Source organism: Somniosus microcephalus, chromosome 19, assembly GCF_052327205.1.
Source record: "Somniosus microcephalus isolate GS21.2 chromosome 19, FLI_Smic_1.0, whole genome shotgun sequence".
Lineage (NCBI taxonomy): Eukaryota > Metazoa > Chordata > Chondrichthyes > Squaliformes > Somniosidae > Somniosus > Somniosus microcephalus.
The window spans coordinates 38402273-38429862 of record NC_141005.1 but is presented as its reverse complement, the minus strand read 5'-3'; the positions used below and the strand labels follow the sequence as shown (position 1 = coordinate 38429862).

The window sequence follows — 27590 nt, the reverse complement described above, 5'->3', positions numbered from 1 at the left end:
TTTTGAGCTAAGCAACAGCTTCAGCTAGACCTTGCAGAGCCTGACTGGAAAAAAAAAGCAACGAGAAGTAAAAAAACTTATAGGAAACGGCTCCTGAATTTTGCTGGTAGATCGAGCTTTCCCGATATTTAACCTCTGGTTAAGCGAAAGTTTCCTGTACTGCTTTAATAGAGCAGAAGGGGCACTGTAGTAGGTTTCTAAGAAGGTCTCTCAGACGATAGTTGCTCACTGCACCTTTCACAACTTTGCTATTCATACAGGAATGGAAATGAAATCCTGAGAGGTGGGCCTAGCTGCAGTGAAGGCTAAGAAATAGGGAATGCAGGACTCGAGGATTCTTTTGTGATAATTGCAAGGGAAATTCATCGCCAGCTTATTACAAATACATTCTCCTAAGATTAAAAGCTCTCCCTTTTGAAAACTTCAATTGCTGCATCTCACCAGCCTTCATGCCAACTTAAATCATACTAGAGTGAAAAGTCAGTGTAAACATCGGCATGTTTTCCTATGATTACTAACTTCACATTCACTGCAATGCTTTCCCGTGCTCCAGCTTCGTGCTCTTTCTAGGTGCCATCTGCGGGCCAATGTCATGGGAGGTAGCTGGATTGGTATTAAAGGCTCTTGGGCCTAAGGTGACCCTTATCCCATGAGAGAGTCCTGTGAAGGACCTGCTGTGGGCAGCATCTCTAATGTGACTGCCTCTTGTGTGCTCTTGGGCTCTGCTACTGCGAGCTAGATAGATGCCTGACCTATGCCGCTATTATGAGAAGCAGCAGCCCGATGGCAGTAAACTTCAGCCGTGCCCTTCCTACTGGGCCCAGGTTCAGGTCTGAAAATGATCAGTGAGACAGCAATTCTGCTGGTTCCTGCCTGATGCTGAAAGCCAGTATTCGGGCACATTCAACTGTATCCTCCAGAACTACAGTCTGCACTTCCAGAAAGGAATGAAGGAGATATTGCACCATCCGGAGATAGACAGTGACAGTTCTGCAGTTCAGTGGCAGTTTGGTTGGTTAAATTGCTATGGCACGTGTTGTACTGCTTTGCACCTTAGCCCATTGTTTTCATTGTTATTGATAGCTAGGATAGAGTACCTCCCCTGCTCTTAGTATTAACTTTTTTTTTCCTATCCCAAGATTCACAGCATTAGGTAAAGACAAACATCTAAAGACTATCATCTCCCAAACTGCAGTATACAGCTGATGTAATAATGTACGTTAGTGCTGTACAGAGCCTGGCACAGGAGATGATTAAATTGTATGGGGCTACATGCATGCAAGGCTTATGATGGGACATCCACAAACAAGTTGGAGAGTCTTTGAACCACAGTGCACTGTACATGATAACTTGTCATTCCATTTAGGAAGTAAGGCTGATCAGTGTGGGGGAGGGCAAATCCCGTTGTACGCATGTCATTGTGCTTCTTCCAGCACCAGTCTGCTTTTGTGGAGGGGAGAGGTGTGACACTCCCTCCACATAATGCCGGCCACACCCTTTAGTTGCTTCCTTTCCTGCAAGCGGTTTTTCCTCCATCTCAGTGATGAGGGCTCGCTCACCTGTTAGTCTGGCAGCAGTTGGCAGAGACTGTGCTAAAACTTACCCCTACTGGACACTGAAGCCATTCACATCTTGAAAAAGCTGCACTGTCCTTCTAGGAAGATGCTGCCACTAAGTTGTTAGTGATTCTGTATGTTCAGTTTAATCATTGCATATAGAAATAACACAAAACACATGCACCAATTTAAATGCAGCTTTTTTTTATATACATGATCTAATGCCAATAAAATAAAAGTGCATATTAGATATTTTACTCCTTTTAGTATTCAGCTTTGCTTTATGTTCAAACAATCTCTTCCATGGTCATATGCAGAGAGGGCAAAAAAAAAATTGAAATAGAGAAAAGGAACAGAGCTTGAGTTAAGAGTAGTCGGAGAACCAAAAAATGTTCTTCAGTAGTGGGAAGTCAAAAACATTCAGCTCCACAGCAAACTCTTCAAAAGAAAGCATAGGCTATTCCAGGATCAGAAACAGTTACAAATTATATGCTTGATTTTGTTAATTTCAGAACTAGTCAAAATTCTCTTTGTGACAGAATTGCTACTCCTTCATTAAATTAAATTCTTTATTAGGCAAATTGCATCATTGAATTTCAAAAACATGATATACAAAAAGTACAGAAAGCAAAAATGAAAAACTAAAACAAGGCAGTTGGCAGGGAATTATACAAGATTGCTCATGAGGTCTCCTTCCTGTTCTCAGAAGTTGTTGCTGCAGACAGGTTGGGCACTGCTAAATGCTCAATTCATATCCAGAACGCGCGCACACCACAATTAGTTAATAGCTATACTACCACACCACACCATACATTATTAATCCATTAAATGGTAAATGTTTTAGGAGACTTAGAAAAGTGATATGAAAAGTTTAAAATAGAATTTTTGCTAATTATTTTCCAGCATATCCTTCATTTAGTCTGGTTCCTATCTTTGATAAATCTTAACAGTATAACGTAATTCAGTAATTTCTATTTTTTTGCACCTTAACGTTGTATGTTATGTTTTGCACTGATTTCTTTAAGGCTTCCAGTAATAAGCAATGATAACTGTTAGTAAATTTTTTTAAATTCCATTCTTCTACCACGATCCAAAATTGCCACAACAAATTACTATCATTGATAGTCAGAAAATGTTTCCCAGCGAGTTTCATGTATCTTAACAGGAAAAGCCATAATTTTCTATCAATGATCTTTCATTCAAACACCTCCCAAATTTAAGATTTAAAGACATGCACTGCCCGTACAACGTACTGTCGACAAATCGGGCATTCACTCATGCGCTTTCCACATTTAGTGCAGGTGACCATGTGACCACATTCCAGGAGAACACAATCGATCACTGCATCCATACAGATCCTGCAGAGATTCTCGTCACTGCCTAGCTGCATCTTTTCTTCAACTGAAAAGTAGATAGCATTAGATTTACAGAAAAAGAATTGGGTAATTGATTAAAAACACTAATGAAGAGCATAGTTTTGGCAGTAAATACAAACTTTGTAAGTTATTTTCCCAACTGTAGTAGTACAACTGTTCTTCCACAATGATTTTCAGGATGCTCTACAATGCAAAATGGCAAATGACATGACTGGGCTCTTAAATGCTAGGTCACCACTGTTTCCAACTCAGTACTATGGCTAGTTCTTTATATTAGATTTTGTTATTAAGAATAAGCTGTGCTCCCAGGTGACAGTAGCACATTTCATTTTTCAAGTTTCTATTCTTGAACAACTGAGCAGAACAAGTATAAACTGATCTCGAAGCGAAGTCAAGTTAACTGATCAGGTGTACGCCTTTTGTCGGAACTGATGAAGGGTCCCCGTTGGAAGCATTAACTTGTTTGTTGTCTCCACAGATGCTGACTGACTTTCCACATGTTTCCAGCATCTTCTGTTTCAGATTTCCAATCTGCAGTTTTTTGCTTTTTGTATAGACTAATGTTAAAAATATAGTCTAAATTTGCTCAATTCAAATTGCAGTTTTTGAAGATGTGCATTTTGGCAAATACCATCTCATTTCAGTAAGTGTAGCTTCAAAAGTGCTCCCCTTCCATATTAATTGTAAAATGTTTATTTGTCAACCTCGCAGATAAGAGCCAGAAATATGAAATAGAGCAAGTAAGGGGGACTTCGAATTAGATCTCAATTGCACATGTTGATTAAATTTGAAGGAAAGTGTAGTAGGACTACTTTTTGCTTAAAGTGCTGCCCCATTTTATTAAAAAAATTAGCTTCCACCAAGTGTTCTGTAAACTTTTTTCCCTCCAACATAGAGCCCTTAGAATGGAGTTTCTAGCAATGTCACATGCAGAATGTATCTTTATGCAACTAGGAGTAGCTCCATACAAGACATGGCAATGACTCCCAGCAGGCCCAAATGTCAATACAGAAGCACAGGACTAGCGAACCATTCTGTCTCCTGGGCATCTATCCAATAGTCTGATTTCCATATAGCCCATGACACCAGAGAAGCTCTAACACTGCAGACTGCCTGGACGTCATGGCTAGTTCCTACAGCTACTCAATATCATATGAGGATGTTCCTTTTTGGTGACATCACTACAGCAGCCCAGCAGCGAGCGAAACCAAACTGCAGGATGTCGGACAAAAAAACCTGACTTTAAAAAAAGTGAATCGGAATTCTCCTGAGCCTAATATTTTCTGTATTAATATGGAAATACCCTGATCAAAATGTACTCTTTCCTCACCCAGACTTTTCTACCCATTAAATGCAAAATATTTTCCTCTAAACTTCAGTAAATCTCAAGAAAAGTTGACTTACCAGCAGCTACAGCTGGGTTATTTCCATTTTCCACTACAACAAAAGAAAAGTTTTAAAGGTCACTTCTTGTTGAACTAAATGAATACATTTCTAATAAAATATTTTTTAGACAAACTTACAAAACTTGCGATTTTCTTCCATTTCTTTGAATAATCGGTTCACTCTTTCCACCAATTCCCATTTTTCACAACACCCTGAATAACTGACAAAGTTGCGAGCCAGTATTTCCTTCAGCTGACGAACAGTCAATGCTTCAACGTCATCAGCACTGGACAGGTCTGATAATGAGGCTCGAGCTTTCTTAGGTGGAATGTCATCATTGGTTCCATTTGCCTGCAAGAAAATCCCACAGTATTGGTATAAGTAGGCTTCAGGTTATGGAGTATGGACAGTATTCTTTGTAAACTTGCTGCACAATGCCATTTGAAGTTCAACATCAATTTGGTGAACTTCAGCAAAATTTTAAAATATTCTCAATGGAAGAAATTAATCTGTGAAATCCAAGATTATTGATGAATATTTCAACTTCAGAATTCCTTGCAGCAAAACAGTCACATCAGTCGACATTTTGAAAATATATATTTAAATATACATCTGGCTTTTTTCCTTTCAATTTTGTCTTCTGTCTTGTGCTGTTTTACTAAAGGTACAGAAGCCAGCCGTCCTCTGGTATCTTGTCCAAGTGGCTATTCTTCCAGTGTAAATTCAGTCAGTGAGCCACTCCATTATGGGGGGAGGGAAGAAAGATTACAGTTGAGCCTGTCCCTGTCCTCATTCAAGTAGCTCCACCATTCAATGATGATAGAGGGTTGAGTTTTTCCTTCATTTTCCAATGCTACATTTTAGCTGACAGGCTATTTAATATGCATCACTGGAGACAATATTTATGAACTTATTAATTACTGACTTTTTTTTGGAAGAGACCATTTTTATTCCAGGTTAGCAGACCCATATGCTCCTTCAGTGCATCTGGATGTCTATGAATCAACAGTCAGAAGTGAATTGAACACTATTTTAACAATGCTGATTTGAACCAAAGTAATTTTTGTATTTGGATTTACTCTAATATATTTGTACCATTTTTGTATGTGCTCAAAGCTAGGATGTCAGTGCGGGGAAAATCTGCACAATTTTGGACCAAAATAGGATGGATCACATTTTGCACCCTGTTTCAAGCATTCCTCTGTTAAATATAGTCTGGTCAGATACAGAGCAACGGTCCATGCACTCTGCCTTAAACTGCCTCAGAAGAGCATCACCTACTGGATGAATGGGAACATTTCCATTTCTCACAACAACATTCTTGTTTTTTTTAAACAACACTTAAGCCAGTATGAATTGTGTGTGTTATGCTTCTTGGGCATGCTCTTTCTTTCCAGTTCCCACCCCTCCCTCTTTTCTGAAGGTGCTATAAATCAAGTGCAGGACCCTGGTTAATTTTCTCCAGCTGAGATCAGCTAGCTCAGCACTGACTGACTGACCAATGCCTTTATCCTCAAGGCCATAAGGGGCGTTTTCCTGAGTGAGATTACCAATTTACTATCAATTTGCGCTATGGACCAATAACTAAGAAGTGGACTGAAATTCTCCAAACTCATTCATATAGTAACTTTCATTTGAGCACTGGATTAAAATTCCAGTCTCGGGGTAGCGTGTGATCACACTGACTTTTCATATTGCCCAGATCTCTCTCTTGATTATCACTACTTTAAAAATAAATTGCACCTTTAACTTATCACCAGCATATTCTTATCATTCCAGACCTCATTTTAAGAGACTAGCTTTTGGAAAACAAGTTCCCTACCACAGACAATGCTATGGAAATACTACTTAGGATACTTTTTCGGATTGGGCCATTTTTATTCCGGGTTAGCAGACATATTTGCTCCTTCAGTGCATCAGCACTTGTATGCCACTCAGCTCAACTGGCAGAAACATTGGCCCAGAAATTCGGGTCCCAACGCGTGAGTACGGACGGAGTACTCACGCGTGGACCCGATGGAAGTGCCGGAATCTTGCATGCGCGGGAAACCGGCACTTCCAATCCTCTGAACCAAGGGGTTCAGAGGTCGAACGCGTGCGCGTTGAACTTCCTTTTTTTTTTAAACAGGTTTTAACGTGCGGGTAAGTCTGTACATTTTAGAAATGTAAAAAGCAGCCATAAGGACTTCATTTTCAAAGGTAAGTGGTCAATTATTTAAAATTAAAACATTTTTTCCACAGGTTTTTTACTTTTAAATACTTTAAAGCAAGGTAAGTTTATTTTTAGCCCCGTTTTTTTATAAAATTACTTTTTTCAAAAATTTAAATTTTTGTTTAAAATAGTTATTTAATGTCATTTATAGTTTATTTACAAAGTGTGATGTTTTTTAAAAATTTATTTGAAGGTAAAGTACAGTTTTACAGCCTCAGCATTTATACGTTTTGACAGGTCTATCTGTCAAGACTTATGAATGGAGCATTCCCTGCTCCGATTGGCTGCCTGTTGCTCACGTGATCCCAGGGGACGCATCGCACTAATTACGCCCCTGGGACACGCCAGCATAGCGCGCCGGCCTCTGGGACAGGCCTCGGAGAGGAATTCCACGCAGGCGAAGAGGTCAACTGCCGGCGCGCTAGGTAAGTAGGTCGGGGGCTTGCACCCGCGGGAAGCCCCCGACCCGAATTTCTGGGCCATTAAGTGAGGTAGACAAGGTTGTGGGGAAATTCATTCAATTGGTAACACAATGCCTACACAATAGAAACTGTAAGGGCAACATCTGAATCTCACTACCTACGTTTTTTTAAATAAAAGCACCAGTTTCAGTGAATCCATCTTCTGTATTAAGGTAATTTGCTCCCAGCTAACAGGTTACCAGGAGGTGCACAAATGTGACACAAAGCAACCGACCAATTATGCTGCCTTGCCTTGAGGGGAGGTTGGCGGTCATCTTCCTGACCTGACTATTGGTGATGTGGTCACACCACCAAATGCGGCAAAGAGATCACTGGCCTGCTACATCAGTTTTTGCCTGGCGTGTATGCAAGACAGTCCATGACCAGGAAACACTCCTTTGAAACCCAAGAAGCACGTGGCTCTCGACCGTTACAGCTGACCTCCAGACACAGAATATAGGGATCGTCGCTGCTATGAGGAGCGCCGAGTACCAGGAGAGATGGAGACGTACGACCAACCAAGCAAAGCCCTGAAGAAGCATGCTACAGTGAGCAAGAGCTTGTGGGGGACCCAACAGGAATTAGTCTCTGTATTTGGGGAATTAGAAACAATTTTGCATCCTCCTACTGTAGCACAGCACATTAGTAAACCAGTCCTTTGGGCTACCAGAGAGCTCACTATTCACTTAATTTGTGTTCCTCTAGTCGTCATGTCTTTATCCTTTATGTTAACTTCCCTGCTTCCTAAATTCATCTCCTCCATATAACTTGAGTTTAATAAATCTCACGTTTGTTGGTTATTGAATAAACTTCTAGATTTTTCCAGATACAGGTAGACTACCCTTTATCCGAACTTCCGAAAACCGAAACCCTCTCGTTCAGCGTAAGTCCAGCGTAAGTCGTGCGCACGACCCCCCGCGGACCCCCGCCGGCCCGGACCCCCGCCAACCCCCCCGCCGACTTACGCTGAGCGTCAGCGTAAGTCGTGCGCACGACCCCCCGCCGGCCCCGACCACCGCCGACCCCGACCGTAAGTCGGCGGGGGGGTCGTGCGCGCGACTTACGCTGCGCGTCAGCGTAAGTCGTGCGCACGGACCCCCGCCGACCCACCTTCCGAAATCCGAAATTCTCCGAAAACCGAAACACGGCTGGTCCCGAGGTTTTCGGATAAAGGATAGTCTACCTGTATATCTTTGTAAACCCAGATATTGGATTTTCCCTTCACTTAATCTTATATTGCATACGGTTAAATTAAGGACAAGAATGTTCAAAAAATTAAAAGAGCAACCATTCAAAAATGAAGATAAAGTCCGAATAAAAACACAGCCGCACAGAATATTGGTTAAATTTCATTTTTTCAAAATATCAATAAACCCTAATATCAACTCTTGGACACCAACGCCCCTATGGAACCTTCTTCCCCTTCACTTTCCTCTCACCCCCTGCCGTGTTTTCACTATTCTCTCTGACCCCGAACGATCAGTCCTCAGCAAAGACCTGAGCTTCATCCCCTTACGCCCCCACCTCAATGAATTTCGAGCTCGGCACGATGCTGATCTCTTTTTCTGTCGCCTTCGTCTCCGTGCCCACTTCTTTGGCCAGGAGTCTTCCCCCCTGCACGACTGACCCTTTCTCCCGCTTTCAGAATTCTCATTCTACCTGGACCCCTCCCTCTGGCCTCTTACCCTCTCTAGATCTTTTCATTACTAACTGCTGGCATGACATCAGCCGTCTCAATTTCTCTGCTCCCCTCTCACTCCAACCTACCTCCCACTGAACTTGCAGCACTCCGTTCTCTCCGATCCAGCCCTAACATTATCATTAAACCTGCTGACAAGGGTGGTGCTGTTGTTGTTTGGCAAACCGACCTCTACTGTGCGGAAGCTGAACGCCAACTCTCAGACACCTCCTACCTCCGCCTGGACCATGATCCCACTACAAACATCAAGCCATTGTTTCCAAGACTGTCACTGACCTCATCTCCTCTGGAGATCTTCCCTCCATGGCTGTCAACCTCATAGTCCCCCGACTCCGCACAGCCTGCTTCTATCTCCTTCCAAAGATCCACAAACAGGACTGCCCTGGTAGACCCATCATTTCAGCAAGTTCTTGCTCCACGGAACTTATCTCTTCCTATCTCTACTCTTTTTTTTCTCCCCTTGTCCAGTCTCTTCCCACCTACATTCGCGACTCTTCCTCCGCCACTTTTAACAGTTTCCTGGCCCCAACCGTCTCCTTTTCACTATGGACGTACAATCCCTCTACACCTCCATCCCCCACCAGGGCGGCCTGAGGGCACTCCGCTTCTTCCTTGAACAGAGGCCCAACCAGTCCCCATCCACCAGCACCTTCCTCCGCCTGGCTGAACTTGTTCTCACATTGAACAACTTCTCTTCTGACTCCACTCATTTCCTCCAAATTAAAGCTGTTGCTATGGGAAACCGCATGGGCCCCAGCTATGCCTGCCTTTTCATGGGATATGTGGAACATTCTTTGTTCCAGTCCTACTCAGGTCCCCTCCCTCACCTCTTCCGATACATCGATGACTCTATCAGTGTCGTTTCCTACTCTTGCCCTGAACTAGAAAAGTTCATTCACTTTACTTCTAATTTCCACCCTTCCCTCAATTTCACATGGTCCATCTCTAACTCTTCCCTTCCCTTCCTTGACTTCTCTCTCCATTTCTGGCGATCGGCTATCAGCAAACATCCACTACAAGCCCACTGACTCCCACAGCTAACTGGACCACACTTCCTCCCCACCCCGCTTCCTGTAAGGACTCTATTCCATTCTCCCAGTTTCTCTGTCTCCGCCGCATCTATTCTGACAATGCCACCTTCCATACCAGTGCTTCCGACATGTCTTCCTTTTTCCTCAACCGAGGATTCCCCTTTACTGTGGTTGACACGTCCCTTGACCGTGTCCGTTCCATTTCCCGCACTTCTGCTCTCACCCCTTCCCCTCCCTCCCAGAACCACGATAGGGTTCCCCTTGTCCTCACCTTTCACCCCACCAGCCTTCACATTCAACGGATCATCCTCTGCCATTTCTGCCACCTCCAACGTGATCCCACCACCAAACACATCTTCCCCTCACCTCCCCTTTCAGCATTCCGAAGGGACCGCTCCCTCCGCGACACTCTGGTCCACTCCTCTATCACCCCGAACAGCTCTTCCCCTTTGCCCGGCACCTTCCCGTGCAAGCGCAGGAGATGCAACACCTGCCCTTTTACCTCCTCCCTTCCCACTGTCTAGGGCCCCAAACACCCCTTCCAGGTGAAACAGCGATTTACTTGTACTTCTTGCAATTTATTATACTGTATTCGCTGTTCACGATGCTGTCTCCTCTACATTGGGCAGACCAAACGCAGATTGGGCGACCGCTTTGCGGAACACCTCTATTCAGTCCGTAAGGGTGACCCTGAGCTTCTGGTCATCTGTCACTTTAATTCTCCACTTCACTCCCACTCTGATCTCTCTGTCCTCGGCCTCTTGCATTGTTTCAATGAAGCTCAACGTAAGCTCGAGGAACAGCACCTCATCTTTCGATTAGGCACTTTACAACTTTCTGGACTCAACATTGAGTTCAACAATTTCAAACTATAACCCCTGCTCCCATTTTTCATGCTGTATGATTTTGCCACCCCCTTTGCAACATTTTATCTTTCCTGCCTCTTACTTCAGCACAGTATATTCCTTCCTCCCCCTCCCTGTTTCTGCACCTGCTTAATATCTGTTACATCTCCAGCTTTTTCTAGTTCTGATGAAGGGTCCCAGACCTGAAACATTAACTCTGTTTCTCTCTCCACGGATGCTGCCTGGCCTGCTGAGTGTTTCCAGCATTTTCTGTTGTTATTTCCAATATAGTCTGGCCTGCTCCAATTAGAGATTTTCAGCTAAAATGATAAGTAGCAAGATCCCGTTACTTTGACTGGAGCTCCAAAACAGGATCAATTAATTAAGTTTTTGTTCCAGTTATAGGCCCAAAATAGCCTATAGATCTCAGGAACACAATCAGAGATTCCAGCAAGTTTCATGCAGAGACAGATTACTTCATGCTTTTGCTGATGTGATGTTATGCATTTTTTCCTTCCTTCCTGCCCTGCTAGGATGGTGCCACAGGGTTGGTCACCCTCCAGTCCTTCACTCAAGTGGTCATTATTAATGTATAAGCTGGCTACTTAAGTTGTGAGGAACATCAAAGCCAAACACTATCCTATTATCACTCAATCTTCTTACATGCAAGAGTTGCTGGATGGTAGCCAGGAACACAAGCTGATTTTTCCCTCCCCAGACCAGTGTTATTGAATTCAATTGTAGCACAACTACCATGCTGTCTAATATCAGACTGATGATCAAACCAGATACCGTCAATCTGTATTGGACAGTACATTTAGCAAAACAGCTACTAAAGTAGTTTTTTGGTGATCAAAAACAGTGCTGATAAATTTGTGTTATGCTTCATTCTGTATTTTCAAGACAATACATTCTTGATCTTTACAGGACAACTATCGGTAACCTAATGGATTGTTCATTGCAAATACAAGGTACAGGAACAGGAGTAGGCCATTGAGCCCCTCGAGCCTGTTCTGCCATTCAATGAGATCAGCGCTGATCTGTATCCGAACTCCATCCACCCGCCTTGGCTCCATATCCCTTAATAGCCTTGGCTAGCAAAAATCTGTATCTCGGATTTAAAATTATTAATTGAGCTGGCATATACTGCTTTTTGTGGGAGAGTGTTCCACACTTCTACCACCGTTTGCGTGATGAAGTGTTTTCTAACTTCTCTCCTGAATGGCCTGGCTCTGATTTTAAGGTCATGTCCCCTTGTCCTAGACGCCCCCACCGGCGGAAACAGTTTCTCTCCATCTACCCTATCAATTCCTTTCAAAATCCTCAAAACCTCAATCAAATCATCCCTTAACCTTCTATATTCTAGGAAATACAAAACTAGTTTATGTAATCTCTCCTCATAATCTAACCCTTGGAGCCCTGATAATATTCTGGCAAATCTGCATTGGACTCCTTCCAAGGCCAATATATCCTTTCTAAGGGGCTGTGCCCAGAACTGTAAACAGTACTCCAGATGTGGCCTAACCAGTGCTTTGTATAGCTGTAGCAAAACTTCCGCTGTTATAAAGGCTAACATTCCACTAGCCTTTATGATTATTTCTTGTGCCTGACCACTACATTTTAGTGATCTGTGTATATGGAATCCTCAATCTCTTTGGACCTCCACTGTTCCTAGCTTTTCACCATTTAAAAAGATACTCAGATCTATCCTTTTTTGGCCCAAAATGGATGACCTCACACTTCCTTGCGTTGAAATCCATCTGCCCACTCACTTAATTTTTCAATGTCTTTGTAATTTATGCTCCAGTCTACACTGCTTGCTATGCCACCAATCTTTGTGTCATCGGCAAACTTGGATATATGGCTCTCTATAGTGTTATCAAAGCCATTAACGAATATAAAAATCCTAGAATGATACAGCAAAGGAGGCCATTTGGACCATCGTGCCTGTGCTCTTTGGTAGAACTTTCCAAATAGTCCCACTCCCCTGCTCTTTACCCATAGCCCTGTAAATTTTATCCCTTCAAGTATTTATCCAATTCCCTTTGCTTCTACCACCCTTTCGGGCAGTGAATTATAGATCACAATAACTCGCTGTGTATAAAAATGTTTCCTCATGTTGCTTCTAATTATTTTGCCAATCACCTTAAATCTGTGTCCTCTTATGCCACTGAGTTTCTCCTTATTTGCTCCATCAAAACCCTTCGTGATTTTGAACACATCTATCAAATCTCCGCTTAACCTTCTCTGCTCCAAGGAGAACAACCCCAAAGTTGTTTAAATATGGCTCCTGTAGATTGAATGCAGAAGCATTGGATCGCATTTAACTCCAGGTGGATTCCCCGCTCAGGCCGGAGTTAAAATTACAGTCGGGTCTCAATGATGTCATCGGGCCGCAACATGCATATGTAAAGAAGGGCCCTGTTGGCTCCGGTCATGTGTTCTTGCTGCCAGCTCAGGAGAGCAGGTTCAAATTGCAGATGTTGCGATCATGGCGGCTTTCAGACAGGCAAGAGGCAGGGCGATTTTAACTGCCCACCCGCCAGGTTTCTGCTGAGCGAGTAGGGTTAAAATCGACCCTATAGTATCCGATGGCTGGATGGACAAAGCGTTACGTTCCATGCATCACAGATAATTCAAACGGGTCACAAACATACCATGCCACTGTCAAAAAATGAGAATTGTAATTAAAAAATACTACTTAGTTAATGTATTTTATTCTGAGAGGTCTTCACAGGTTCTTGAACCAATAGTTTCAAGTCACTTGGCACAAATCGAAGAATCAAGTCATCCCGGGGTAGTGATTCTTTGATGGATAGCTATGAATGGGATGAATTGGCCAGTTTGCAAGTAGGGTTGCATCCAACGCTTCTTCAGTTATTTTGGCAGGCAACTCTGTGGCCAAGGGCTTCCAGTTGGGCTACCTGCACTTAATACTTCAATCTACAGTCTTTAGCCAGCAGACAAACTGCGCTAGTTTGACTCATGGCAGTGATTCACCATGTAAAAAGTGAACTTCCATTTTCAACGTGTGTTGAAAGATAACTCAGGAGAAGTTTCTTTATTATTCTGAAATATTGTGGAGGATAGCAAAGTTGGTAAATTAAAGTAAATAAACTATTTTGTACTGAATTCAGTTCATTAACCTGTTCTACATTAAATAAATAGTTTGTTGGTTTATAGCTTGAACCTCAGTCTCCTATATAGTGTACTAGCTGAAGTGCCCGGCGGGGCCGAGGGGATTTTTGAGGGAATGTTGTTGTTGGAAGAGAGAGAGAGCGAGCGACTGGGGGGAGAGAGAGAGAGCGAGCGACTGGGGGGAGAGAGAGAGAGAGAGCGCGAGCGACTGGGGGGAGAGAGAGAGAGCGACTAGGGGGAAAGAGAGTGAGCGAGCGACTTGGGGGGGGGGGAAAAAGAGCGAGCGAGCGACTGGGGGGGGGAAAGAGCGAGCGAGCGACTGGGGGGGGGGAAAAGAGAGAGCGAGCGAGCGACTGGGGGGGGGGGGGAGAAGAGAGAGCGAGCGAGCGACTGGGGGGGGGGGAAGAGAGAGCGAGCGAGCGACGGGGGGAAGAGAGAGCGAGCGAGCGACTGGGGGGGGGGAAGAGAGAGCGAGCGAGCGACTGGGGGGGGGAAGAGAGCGAGCGAGCGACGGGGGGGGGAAGAGAGCGAGCGAGCGACTGGGGGGGGGGGGAAGAGAGCGAGCGAGCGACTGGGGGGGGGGGAAGAGAGAGCGAGAGAGAGCGAGCGGCTGGGGGGGGGGGAAGAGAGAGAGAGAGAGAGCGAGCGGCTGGGGGGGGAAAGAGAGAGAGAGAGAGAGCGAGCGGCTGGGGGGGGAAGAGAGAGCGAGCGGCTGGGGGGGGGAAGAGAGAGCGACTGGGGGGGGGGAAGAGAGAGAGAGAGCGAGCGACTGGGGGGAAGAGAGAGAGAGAACGAGCGAGCGAGCGACTGGGGGGGGGGGGGAAGAGAGCGAGCGAGCGACTTGGGGGGGAGAGAGAGAGCGAGCGACTGGGGGGGAAGGGAGGGAGGGAAGGAAGGGAGGGGGGAGGGGAAGAAAAGGGGGGGGGAGGAGGAGAGGAGGGGGGGAAGGAGGAAGGAAGGTGGGAGAGGAGGGGGGGAGGAGGAGGAAGAGAGGGAGGAGGAGGGGGAGGGGAAGAAAAGGGAGGGGGGAGGGGAAGAAAAGGGGGGAGGGGGAGAGAAAGAAAGGGGGGGAAAGGGGAGGAGGAGGGGGAAAGGGGAGGAGGAGGGGGAGGTGGGAGAAAGAGGGGGGAGGGGGAGAAAGGGGGGGGAGGGGGAGAGAAAGGGGGAGGAGAGGAAGAAGGGGGGAGAAAGAGGGGAAGAGGGGGGGAAAGAGGAGGGGAAAGAGGAGGGGGGGAAGGGAGGAAGGAGGAAAGAGGGGAGAGGGGGGGAGAAAGGGAGGGGGGTGTGGGGGGGAGAAAGGGAGGGGGGGAGCTAGCAGACCCGATGGCTCCGCGGAGCTCCGTGCCGCCCCACGCACTGACATGGCTCAGCCCGAGCCCCGCCCTCCCGAGCACCGCCTTCCCGAGCCCCGCTCCCCGCCCGAGCCGGCTTCAAGACCAGAGAGACGCCGCCGCGCAACCTACCGCGTGAGGCCCGGCCGGACTCAAGTCGCGCTCCGGGCGGAAGATGACGCGGACTCCCGCCCCGCCCGCCTTTACTAAGATGGCAGCGGTGGCGACGCTCGGCTCAGGCCCGCCCCCTCCAGCCTTCACAAAGATGGCGGCGATCGCTGGCCTTTTGTCGATCGCGATGGGAGGCGCCTAGCTCGGGCGTGGCTGGTCAACAGACGCCCAGGCTTTGAGGCCTGGAAAAATGGTGAAAGGTAGGAAAATTATAGAGGTTAGACAAAAGATTTACAAATTAATTAACTTTTTTTAAAAACAATTTGTCTTTTAAAAGCAACTTTTTTTTTGCTGGAAATGTAGATTTGAAAAGAAACACGCAGAAAGCGGGAAAAAGGAATGAAAAGTTTGGAATCAAGATGGCGGCGACTCACCTCGGTTCAGAACGATAAGGCCCGCCCACACACGCATCGATTGGTCGACCGTCAGGTCACCGAAGCGTAGGATTGGTCAATCGTCCCGTCACTCGACTGTAGGAGGGCCCGCCCGCACGCGCCAGGAACCCGGCGTACGATTGGTCGACCTCGACCTCACTATTGCTAATGAGCGGATAATGAGATGCTAATGAGCGGAATTTTGAAAGTTTTTTGGATACCGCGGGCGCAATTTTTGTCCGGCCGAAACGTAAATACGCTTACGACCGTTTTGGAATCGTAAGCTTTCTTTTGATGTAACGCACGTGTAGGTACGTTCTATAACTTTCGAGTGCATAGCCGGACAGACACAGACAGACAGATAGATAGAAGATAGATAGATATACTAGCTGGGGGGAGCCCAGCGTTGCCAGGGCTGTTTTGGGCCGAGCGGTTTAAATCGAGTCCCAGGCTTTGGGGCCTCTCTGTGTCCCTCTCTCAATCTGCTGCCGGGCAACATTTCTACCTTTTAATACCCTGAAAGATGAAAGTGAAAGTACTTATAAAATGTTTTTGGTAAATCTTATGTTATTTTTAAAAGAGATACTAACTTTTTCAAAGCTGGATAGAGTAGTTTGAGCTGGAAGCAGTGAAACAATGGCTGCCACATTCCTGAGATGAAAACGATTAGTCCCGCCCACACACACACACCGATTGGCCAACCATCAGGGGACTGTACTGTAGGATTGGTCAATCGTGACAGCACAGGATTGGTCGAACCTTGACGTCAGTCAATCAATGCTAAGTAGCAGATAATGAGTTTAATTTTGAAGGTTTTTTGCATAAGGCGCGAACAATTTTCGTCCGACCGAAAAGTAAATACGCTTACGACCGTCCCGGAAGCGTAAGCTTTCTTCGGAGGTAACGCGCGCGTAGGTACGCTCTAACTTTCGAGCGCATAGCCGGACAGACGCACACCCGAGGACAGAAGGACAGATAGACAGACAGATCGACTCGTTTATATATATAGATACTCAATGCGCTTACCAAAAAGAGGGAAATCATGAGGCAGTATGTGATACATTCCAGTAAGCCAGTGTACAGTGGCAAGAGTTCTCTCTTCGATCCCTGTGTCTCGCTACTGTTTACCTAGATATTGGGCAGCTACAGACATAGTTTGGATTGTAGGGAACGCAAAGTCCACTTATGGAAGTGGTCATTGATGCTGAACCACAGTAGAATACCTATTGTGAAACCCAAAAATGTAACACTTACATATTCCTGATTGTGTTGTGATTCAGATCCTCTATTCATTGGAAATGCTGTATCTTCTCTCCCCTGTTTAAAAAATTAAAAATAATGTGGATAAGAAATTAAATAAGCATATATTCCAGTAACTCCAAAAGGTACTTCCAGAGAGAATACAGAAACATAAGAATTAGTAGCAGGAGTCGGCCCTACGGCCCCTCGAGCCTGCTCTGCCATTCAATAAGATCATGGCTGATCTTCGACCTCAACTCCACTTTCCCGCCCGATCCCCATATCCCTTGATTTCCCTAGAGTCCAAAAATCTATTAATCTCAGCCTTGAATATACTCAACTAACTCAGCATCCGCTGCCCTTTGGGGTAGAGAATTCCAAAGATTCACAACCCTCTGAGTGAAGAACTTGCTCCTTATCTCAGTCATAAATGACCCCTAGTTCCAGACTCCCCAGCCAGAGGAAACAACCTCTCAGCATCTACCCTGTCAATCCCCCTCAGAATCTTATGTTTCAATGAGATCACTTCTCATTCTTCTAAACTCCAGAGTATAGGGTCAATCTCTCCTTATAGGACAAACCCTCTCATCCCAGGGATCAATCTAGTGAACTTTCATTGCATCACCTCTAAGGCATGTATGTCCTTTCTCAGATAAGACCACCAAAACTGTGCACAGTATCCCAGGTGTGGTCTCACCAAATCCCTGCACAATTGTGGAAAGACTTCCTTACTCTTGTACTCCAACCCCTTTGCAATAAAGGCCAACATGCCATTTGCCTTCCTAATTGCTTGTTGTTCCTGCATGCTAACTTTCTGGCCCAGTGACTCTGCAGTTTTCTCATTAATTCCTAACAAAAACTATAGTATAACCGGGGAGTTAAGTCACCGTAAATGAATTCTGGCAAGTGATGAAAGAGCAGTTTGAGGAGGCAGTCTCGCAACACTTCAACATAACTGCAATTGCTGTGAAGCAAATTTTAGAAGTTCCAGGAACTTTTAAAACTTGATTTTAAACTTTGTAGCATTAGCAATGAGATAAATGCCCAGACATCAACATTTAACTGATATCTTGAAAATGGTGAGCAGAACTTTATTTTACCTGATCAGAGCGCGATGTGGCTTTGGCAGTATAAATCTGTGCTGTCAGCTCACATGACTAACTGTATCAAACTAGTACATGCAGTATAAGCACGCCAGCAGAATAGACATGTACTGATCTAATATCACCACAAAGACAGGCAGATGAGTTATTCTCAGATTGCTGTTAACACCACTTGGAAATTGTTAATCAATATTGGTTCATTTTTGGGATCAGTGCAATTTCACTAGAATTCCTCATCATGTAACAAAATATGTACATATGAAACACCAAATACTGTACAAGGAACGAGAAATTACTCACATTCAGATAAGGCACCAAGACACACTGCACAATAAAATACATGGACATGGGTTATTTTCCAGTTTCTCACATTATGAGTTCCTAATCTCAACCATACTATCTAATAGAAGCAAGGTGGTTCTCTCCAGGGTGAAATAGGACATCATAATGAACAGTTCCACAGGCCCTCTGCAGAAAATTAAGTCCTTTGAGACCTAAAATGTGATGAATATATATTTGTAGTACAGGTAGACTATCCTTTATCCGAAAACCTCGGGACCAGCCGTGTTTCGGTTTTCGGAAAATTTCGGATTGCAGAAGGTATTTTATAAGACTGGGAAATTTTTCGGGGGTGGGGGTCGGCGTCGTGCGCACGACTTTACGCTGAACGAAACCTTTCGGTTTTCAGAGGATTTCAGTTTTCGGAAGTGCGGATAAAGGATACACTATCCCTTATCCGAAAGGGTGGGGGGTCGGCGTCGTGCGCACGACTTATGCTGAACGAAAAAACCTTCGGTTTTTAGAGGGTTTCGGTTTTCGGAAGTTCGGATAAAGGGTAGTCTACCTGTACTGAGCCGGGAGGGGGAGGGGGGAGAGAAGCCTTGCCCATGGTTTCTCTGGATTCTGATGCACTATAAAATCTGGTGCATAAATTACATCATCTTGTAGGTTTTTAGGTTCTCCAAATATATTAGAAAACACAACTTTAAATCGGGGTGCATTGTAAATTCTTATGTATATAGTACATGCCGCTGACTACCGAATTTAAATATTCATCACCATTCAAACAGTGCCTGCACAAGATAAAGTTCACAGTTACTCTAGTGTTCACAAACTGTGAAATGATGTAATTTTCCTTGCTTCAGCTGATGTCCTGCTCTAACCATCACAACTGAACCATCATGATACAGCCACACAGAATGGCCAGAACAGTATATTGTATTCACTTCCCAATCTTAATTGGAGCAGACTTGAGGCACAAGTGAGCATAATGCTGTTCTACCCTTATTTGCCATTAACAAATGGTATAAGGACTGAACGTTGGAGTTGGCCACAAACCCTTCATGTGGTAGGACACCTTGCACAGAAAAACTTAAAATCTCTCCTCCCACTAGAAATACCAATGCCTTGACAGTCAGACATATCTGAAAACATTATTATTCAAATGTTCTGCATAGACAAAACATTGCATTAAACAGGTCACCAATAGATGAAGTGCACGCTTGAAATTGTAATCTCACAAAGAAACCTCCCCACACAAAAGGGAAGCACGAGTTAGAATTACAACTTCATTGAATTGTAGGAATCAGACATGCACATCCAATGATTTCTGTTGGTCTCATTTCACCATGTACAACTGCTGCAGAGATTACCTCTGATTTGTAAAAGAAAATTACTTGTGATCATGTCATAAATATTCCAAACCCTACATATCAGGAATACTGAAATCCAATTTCCATTCACGCCCTGCAATGGAGTTTTTTTTTACAAAATGTCTGCTCATACAGCTATTTTTCCATCATAGAACAAAAAATTTTGACCACCATTTGTGTATGTCTCTCTGCAGCACTTACAACTGCATAGCAATTTATGCCCAGGAAACATTTCCGTTATAAAATGGACAGATATTTTCAGTTTCCTACATCTAAAAGAACTGCACACAAACAAAACAAATGATTTAACCAACTGTTAAACTTTATCACTGCAATTAAAAATGGCAAAAGCAGTATCTGCAACACCTGATGTAACAACATGAATTGTTCATAGGCTTTGCTGCAGTCGTCATCACCGGACTGACTGATTATCTCAGTCACTATTACCCGTATTTTCCGATCCCTACGGGTGTGTACAAGCTGTGTACACACCCGTAGGGACCTCGCCCAGTTTCAGGCATGCGAAGCGCATGCGCTGAAAACTGGCACTTCCGATCTGTCAAGAATCCTCTTGACAGATCCTGCGCCTGCCCGGGAGAAGGGCCTCTGCGGGTGGAGAGTTCTGCTTTCTGCAGAACCTCTGCCCGCTGAAACCTTTAAAAATCTTACGCCTGGTAATAGAAATAATTAATATTGATTATACAGCATGTGGAGAAGGAGTTTAGGTTTTCTTCAAAGACACTTGACTTTAGTGAAAGAGTTTAAAAAAGTAAAAAAAAATTTTTTTTCACATTTATAAAAGGTAAGTTTATTTTTAGCCCCATAAAAAGCTTTAATTATTGTTTCAAAAAATTTTTGTTTAAAATATAATTTAATGTAACTTTAACTAATTTTAAAAACGTGATTTTTTTAAACATTTATTTAATGTTTTAGTGTGTTTTTTGAGTGATCCCCATTCATACTTTTGACAGGTCTAAGCTGAGAGACCTGTCAAAAGTGTGAAGTGGGATTCCCTTCTTTGATTGGTTCCCCATGGTCCACATGATCCCAGGGATGCTTGCGAACTGCCTGCGCCCCTGGGATACCTGGGCCTCTGTGCGTGCGCACCAGGAGAGGCCCAGGAGCGGAAATGTCCGGACCTCCGGAGCCTTCAGGTAAGGGCGTCGATTTTTTCCAGATTGGAGGCCTCCGCACGCAGGAAGCCTCCGATCGGAAAATACAGGCCATTATATTAGGCTTTGATACTCTGTGGTTTTGTCAAGCAATGCACTTTAATGAAAATAAAGGAGAAAATTAAAGTCAGTTAAGAGGTATAATGCATTGAATTTTCATATTCTTACTTACTAAGTGACGTTTAGTTTTCACTTTAGCCGAGAAGGTAATTTCTTGAAATTTAATAAAGTTATTTGAGCATTACAGAAACATTCTAGAGAGACGATTTGCTGACTAAAATGGGTGCGCCACCACTAGTTTATTCAGCACTTTACACAGGCCCTGTAAATATTTCCAATAAAGTAAGCCTCCATGTTGAATCCCATTATAGGCTTGTGCATCTGCATGCAAATTCTACAGAATCTCTTTATATACTGTACTTTCTCTATGGAGGTGTCTCCTGCTGCAAATTCATTTTCTGCACCAAAATATTCAGATGCATTTATTTGAGTGTGTGTGTGTAAAGTCCCTAGAGTCTCATTTACACTGGAGACTTTATTCTGGGTAAATCCAAGACAAGTAATAAATTTTCCACTGCAAACCGGGCTAGGGGCAATATGGATTAAAAAATACAAGTTTATATACTCCCCACCATTTATAGCAGGTGCGTTTGTGCGAACGAGATGGCCAGTATAGCGGGCTCATCTAATGTTCTTACATTACAAGGTTAGTTAACATAACAATAATAACTTGCATTTATATAGCATCTTTAACATTGTAAAACTTCCAAGGCACGTCACAGGAGGGTAATCAGACAAAAATTGACAGAGCCAAAGAAGGAAACATTGGGACAGGTGAGGTAGCATGGCATACAATTGAGAAAACAAACAGTGAGAAACAAACTGAATCAAACCCCTGCTCTGATACAATTTTTCTCTCTCGGATATTACAGGAAACACAAAAAACTTCAGGAAATTTATAAACAGATTTTACTGTCCCTGACCATGAATCTCAATATGTTCCAAATCCTCATTTTGGGGCTCACTCCCTGTAACTACAGTACTAGCCAGTAGCTCGAGTCTGTGTAACGCGTGTCTGTATCCCGGGATATAACTGGGCAATAGGGGAGACGGGCATCTTCACAAAACCGCCAGATTTAAGCTCCTAAAACCTGTCTCCTTTTTTTGTTGCAAAGGTGAATAGGCAAGTGATTTCTTTGCTGATACAACTTCTTAATTAGTATTACTGCTACAATATAGGGATGGTAATTTTATTTTAACATTCAGCGCACCTTAACGTCAAGTAAGCATAGCTAATTCTGCCCAAAATAAACGAAGCACTCAAGACGCGGTAACCGACAACTTTGAAATTGACAATGTAAATGAATAATGATTATCCCTTTTTGGCCGATATAAGCTACTGCCCATTTTAAGTGGTGGGGACTGTATAGGAATTCTGGCCAACTGAAGTGCCACAGACAATCCTTAATGTTTTCACTTATGATACTGACATCTGTCAACCATTCCAAGGTTACTGCAAAGTTCCTTTTTCAACATGGGTGACTGAACTGTTTTGCCCAGAAAGGAGTATGGGATTACACTTGTTTACAGCTGCAGAGGCTCCTCCAGAGAATTGGCAGTCATTAGTTTTTTTCCCTACAAGTGAATCATCAACATATGTGCACACACACACACACACACACACACACTCCACACTCTCACTCAAAATAGTACCTACTAAAATAATCATTCCAAGAAACAGGCTTCAGGAACAACCAGAAAAAGTAACACTGCCTTTTGACAAATTTACCTTAAAGATGCAGGTTACAGCCTTGAAATAGCATAGATTGAAGAGCAGACAAGATTCTTTGCAGTTATTCCAAAGGGATACAAATCAGCCAGCAACCAGTCAAGTAAAGTGGCCTCTGACTGGAAAAGGACAAGACCCATTAGAATAAAGGAAACAGCAACCAACTGGCTTATCCTTATGCAACATCAAAAGTGTCCCAGAATAAAAGACATGGAATATTTCATTCCAATATACATCTGTGTAATTCAAGAAAGAAGCTAGAATAAATAAATTAGACTGAACTACAAAACCACCTTAAGGAGGAATGGGTATTAGACTATAGAATCTGCATGTGCAGAGGAAAAAGACAAAACTAATGCAAGTATATACACGCTGCCAAGGAAATTATAATCACAAAGGCAATTTTCTACAAACTTCTAGCTGTACAAATTAGAGGATTAAATGACGATTTGTTGGCTTATAGTACTGAATAAACGTAGAGCAGAAAACCCACAAACTACTTTTGGGTAGAGTCTTGCCAAAGAAATCTTTCTATCAGCTGGTAGCTTTTTAGCTTACTAATGGATGTCATCCTTTGGTTGACTGAAAGATTTATTTCTTTCGGAAAGAGCTCAGAGCATCTTGTAATCCTTTTCATTTTGTGTACATGTAACAGAGAGCTCTTTACATTATAGTCTGTTCAACAATTTTGTGCAGTGGAAAAGAGACAGTATGATACTCTGACAGTTTAGGCATCATTTTGAACAAGAATTTAATTACTAGTCAGTCCTGCCAAATGAGGTAAGAATGTTGAGTGACTAAGACATGGAGTTCAATCACACTCCACAAGGCCACCTTTAAAGGCAGTCAGGAAAGGGAGAACGAACAATTGTGTTTCCAAAAATTGCAGCTTCAACTAACAAGAAGGATGACTGCAAGGCAAATATCTGGAGGCAGAACCCTGCCTCTTAGTTGGATATTGCTTATTTTGAGATCATCCTAAAAAAGATGATTCTTTAATATTTCAGCACTAAGCCCAATGGTGGTGCATTCTCCTTCACAGAGTGCTTTCTTTTTCTTCGAAACAAGAAAGCACTTGTAATAGGACCACAAATCAAAATACAAAAATACTAAATTGATAGTCACTGCTAACATAACAGATGATAAGAATGATATTACACATGCAAGGACAACAGCCAGTGTACAGTACAGAGGTACGGCATTAATAATCAGAGAGATACGTAGAGATGCTGCACTATACTCTGATGGTCCTGTAGGCTTCATATGCATCAATTTAAAGACCCATATGCAGGATCCAAGTGTAACAGCTCTCATAAGCAACTATAACACCGTTTTCAAAATTAATCTGTTTGATGCATTTCTCTTTTAGATTAATACAATATCAAAAGGAAAAAAACCTGCATCATTTTGAGGTGAAGATTTGTATCTTTGAGGTGGTGATTGCCTTCATGTCACAACTGGAAGATGCAAATTAAAGCACTCAAAGCTGAGGGAAAAAAAACAAAAATGCAGCCCATTTATTGGCCACAGAGTGGAACAGATCATAACTAGGCACTTTTATCTTCAAGGTCGAGGAAAATTGGGTACAGGTAAAGAAATACCAAAGCAACTGACATGCCCTGCTTTCCTACGTATATTCTGTAGCTTTGTTCCCATCTCCATGCATGCCTGGAGACCAGACCTGGGAATATTTAATCATGCAGCAGATATGCTAGGAAATTTGATGCTGTGCTAGTCCTATGCATCAGTGTGTTCACTTCATGATACTAACTTGCATCATGATACATTGAACTAGCTCAATAAAATTAGCAGGCCACAGAATCAGGCTATTGTTCCAATGGCAATGGGTCTCCTGATCTGCCATTGAGCATACACCTGCGAGTGCCATCGATTGCACTAGATCTGCACATTGACAGTCAATGGTACTCATTTAATCATGTAAAAGCACCTGTAAAGGCAAGTAGACATTCTTCACTTTCAGTTACAAAGGCTGCTTGGAGGTCAGCAAAAACAGAGGAGTGGAAATAGTCATAGTGAACACAACAGGTACAGGATGTCTGTCTGCTGTTGTTTCAGCTCATGCGTTTCAAAATATTTTTTTCTGGTTAGGTCTTAAAACTCACTTTGTATAGACTAAGTAAAACCTGCTCACATGACATTAAATGCATGCATGGGCTTACATTTAGCTCTACAGCAATTAACAATGGTTTCACAAAATGAAATTAAGCTAATATAACTGACAACCCCAAGTTGTTTCCACTAAATAGGTAGGAATTTCTAGGAATTCATATGATGTTTCTCTGTGGGGAAACATCTTCCAAAAGCTCCTACTTACTGTAAGCATGGACTTAAAAAAAAAAAAATCTCAATCTAACGCTGGACTGTTTTGTCCAATCCCCTGAAAGATAGGTTGGAAGAAAAAATACAAGCAAAGGAAAGGTTAGGACAAAAAGGAGAAAATTACAGCAAAAGGAACAAGGAGGACTGGACCACCTTTACAAGGATGTTGCCAGAATTGAGAGGATGCAACTATCCGGAAATATTGAGCAGGCGGAGTCTTCTCTTTTACAAAAGATAATGGCCCAAGAGGAGACCAGAGAGAGGTCTTCAAAATTGTGGAGAAGTTCAATAGGATGGATGTGGAGAAACTGTTTGGAAAGTCTGGAGAGTCCAGAACAAGGGAGCATAAATATAATAGCACCACTAACAGGTCAAATAAAGAATTTAGGAGTAATTTCTTTACACAAAGAGCGGCGAGAATATGGAACTTGATGCCACATGGAGTGGTGGAAACATATAGCATTGTTGCATTTAAGGGGACACTTCATGCCTGAGGGAGAAAGGAATAGAGGGATACGGGGCAGGGTGGGAAAAGGTCATTAGAGTGGGAGGAGGCTTGTGTGAACTACAAGTACTGGCATAAAACAAGTTCGGCTGAATGGCCTGTTCCTTTGCTGTAGATTCTATGTTACACTATTTACAATGGAGCCTGCCCCTATATAGGTAAGATTTTTCTTCTTCTGATATTCATTAACTTAGCTATTTTCTAATCAACAATCCCAGGGACCACCTGACAGTTTTAAATATTTCTCAGAAAATTGAAAGTACATACTGATATCCAGTTATGATATCCCTCAGCTGATTTGTTTTTAATTCTTCAAAACAATTTCTAACATTTCAGACCGCAATTGTATACAACACATCCTTACCATGAAATCATTTCCAATGTCAACACCTCTTTTTCTTCCCCTCCCTCTTTCCTATTGCAGACAGTATCAAAACATTACCCAGATCACCTTACTTCAGCAAAAGTGACATGATAGTGTATTCACCATTATTTTATCTATTCAGCTTCATACCCAGCTGTGGCTCAGTGGGTAGCACACTCGCCTCTGAGTCAGAATTGTGGGTTCAAGTCCCGCTGCAGGGAATTGAGCACATAAAGCTAGGCTGACACTCCAGTGCTGTGCTGAGGAAGTGCTGCACTGTCAGAGGTGCCGTCTTTCAGATGAGACGTTAAACCGAGGCCCGTCTGCTCTCTCAGGTGGGCGTAAAAGATCCCAAGGCACTATTTCGAAGAGGAGCAGGGAGTTATCCCCGGTGTCCTGGCCAATATTTATCCCTCAATCAACATAACAAAAACAGATTATCTGGTCATTATCACATTGCTGTTTGTCGGGGCTTGCTGTGCGCAAATTAGCTGCCGCGTATCCCACATTACAACAGTGACTACACTCTAAAAGTACTTCATTAGCTGTAAAGCACTTTGAGACGTCCGGTGGTCGTGAAAGGCGCGTTATAAATTTAAGTCTGTCTTTCTTTCTTTCTTAATAGCAATGCTCAAGGAGTTCTGAAAACAATTTAGCCAAAACAGATGACTAATTTCACTGGAAACTTTCACCTCTGAAAACATTTGTATTTTTACGTATATTTTGCATGGAACATTGGGATAGTGAGTACTTCGACAAAATGCACGAGGGATATCTACATTTGATTTTGTCAAACTCTGTAGGCTAAAAAAGAAAGAGAATGTGCTCTTCAAGGTTTTGAAGGCAATGTGCATTCATGTTTTGGAAAACTGTTCCAATGAATTCAAAGAATGCCATTGGTGCAGAAACATTTTATTACTAACATTCTGGATTGTATACTCTCAAATGCTAAAAAATTACTGAACTTCTACAAATTAAGATACATTTTTAAAAACACAAATAACTCCATTCTGAAAGGTTTTGTAAAAACTGTAGCAGTTGTCTCTTTCTCCAATCGCCAGGAACAAAATTCAATGTATTTGAAAAGTTATAATGTACCTGTTGCATGTTTGGAGTTCCTGAGCTGTGTCTTTGATTGGAGGAAATCCCCTGAGAAGGTGGTGCTGCTGATGAGGCGGCAGTAGGGTTAGTATAAAATTGTGAACTCTGTGATCTCGATGAGCGCATACTCTCCGTGTCTACACCATCAGCACCTGAATCATGATGGCTCAATACAAGCTGTACCAAGTCCTCCTTTTCACGACAAGTGTCTATGGGTATGTTTCTTAAGCTAAGATACTGACGTAGATCTTTCACTTTTAATTTCATGAGCTCATTACGCTGGAAGGAAGTTTGTTGTAGCACTTGGCATGTGTAGCATCTTCGTAGACTTTCTTGCATCACTGAACAGAATGAACAGAAATTCTTCTTGCAATCCTTACATATGTACTGGTAAACAAAAGATAAATACTTTTAGACAGTGGGCTTCACCAGCTGGGCTCTTCATAGTGAAGTAACTTCAGTACGACTTCAAAACAAATCTCCCCTAAATTACGGCTAAGAGGAGCTCTGAGAGATGTTCAAAATTAGAAAGATTTTTTAAGGTAAATAAGGAAAAATGTTTCCACTGGTCAGTGAGTAATCTATTTTATAACAATGCAGTGTTATTGCCATATAATGTACAATGTATCATGATTTGGATGACTTATTTATGGTGATTGAATATGCCAAATTGTATTACATCATTTTTGGGATTGAATTCTGTAGTTGTCCATTTTTCTACAATAACTTCAAATCCATGAGCCTT

At 43.1% G+C, this 27590-nt stretch overlaps 1 protein-coding gene across 3 annotated transcripts in view; it reads right to left on the bottom strand.

Moving 5' to 3' along the window:
• Nucleotides 1–1739: 1739 nt before the first annotated feature.
• The window catches only part of rnf34a (ring finger protein 34a), a 40807-nt gene continuing 14956 nt past the window's right edge, over nt 1740–27590 (bottom strand). For 2 of the 3 annotated variants that reach the window (XM_085961622.1, XM_085961624.1), the window contains 5 exons: nt 26843–27232; nt 16835–16897; nt 4456–4669; nt 4337–4369; nt 1740–2957 (listed from right to left, as the gene is read on the bottom strand). In XM_085961622.1, coding sequence (XP_085817748.1) covers nt 2773–2957; nt 4337–4369; nt 4456–4669; nt 16835–16897; nt 26843–27232 — 885 coding nt within the window. In that variant the 3' untranslated portion in view covers nt 1740–2772. The remainder of the gene's footprint in view (nt 2958–4336; nt 4370–4455; nt 4670–16834; nt 16898–26842; nt 27233–27590) is intronic. The other variant, XM_085961623.1, reaches the window with a different exon arrangement.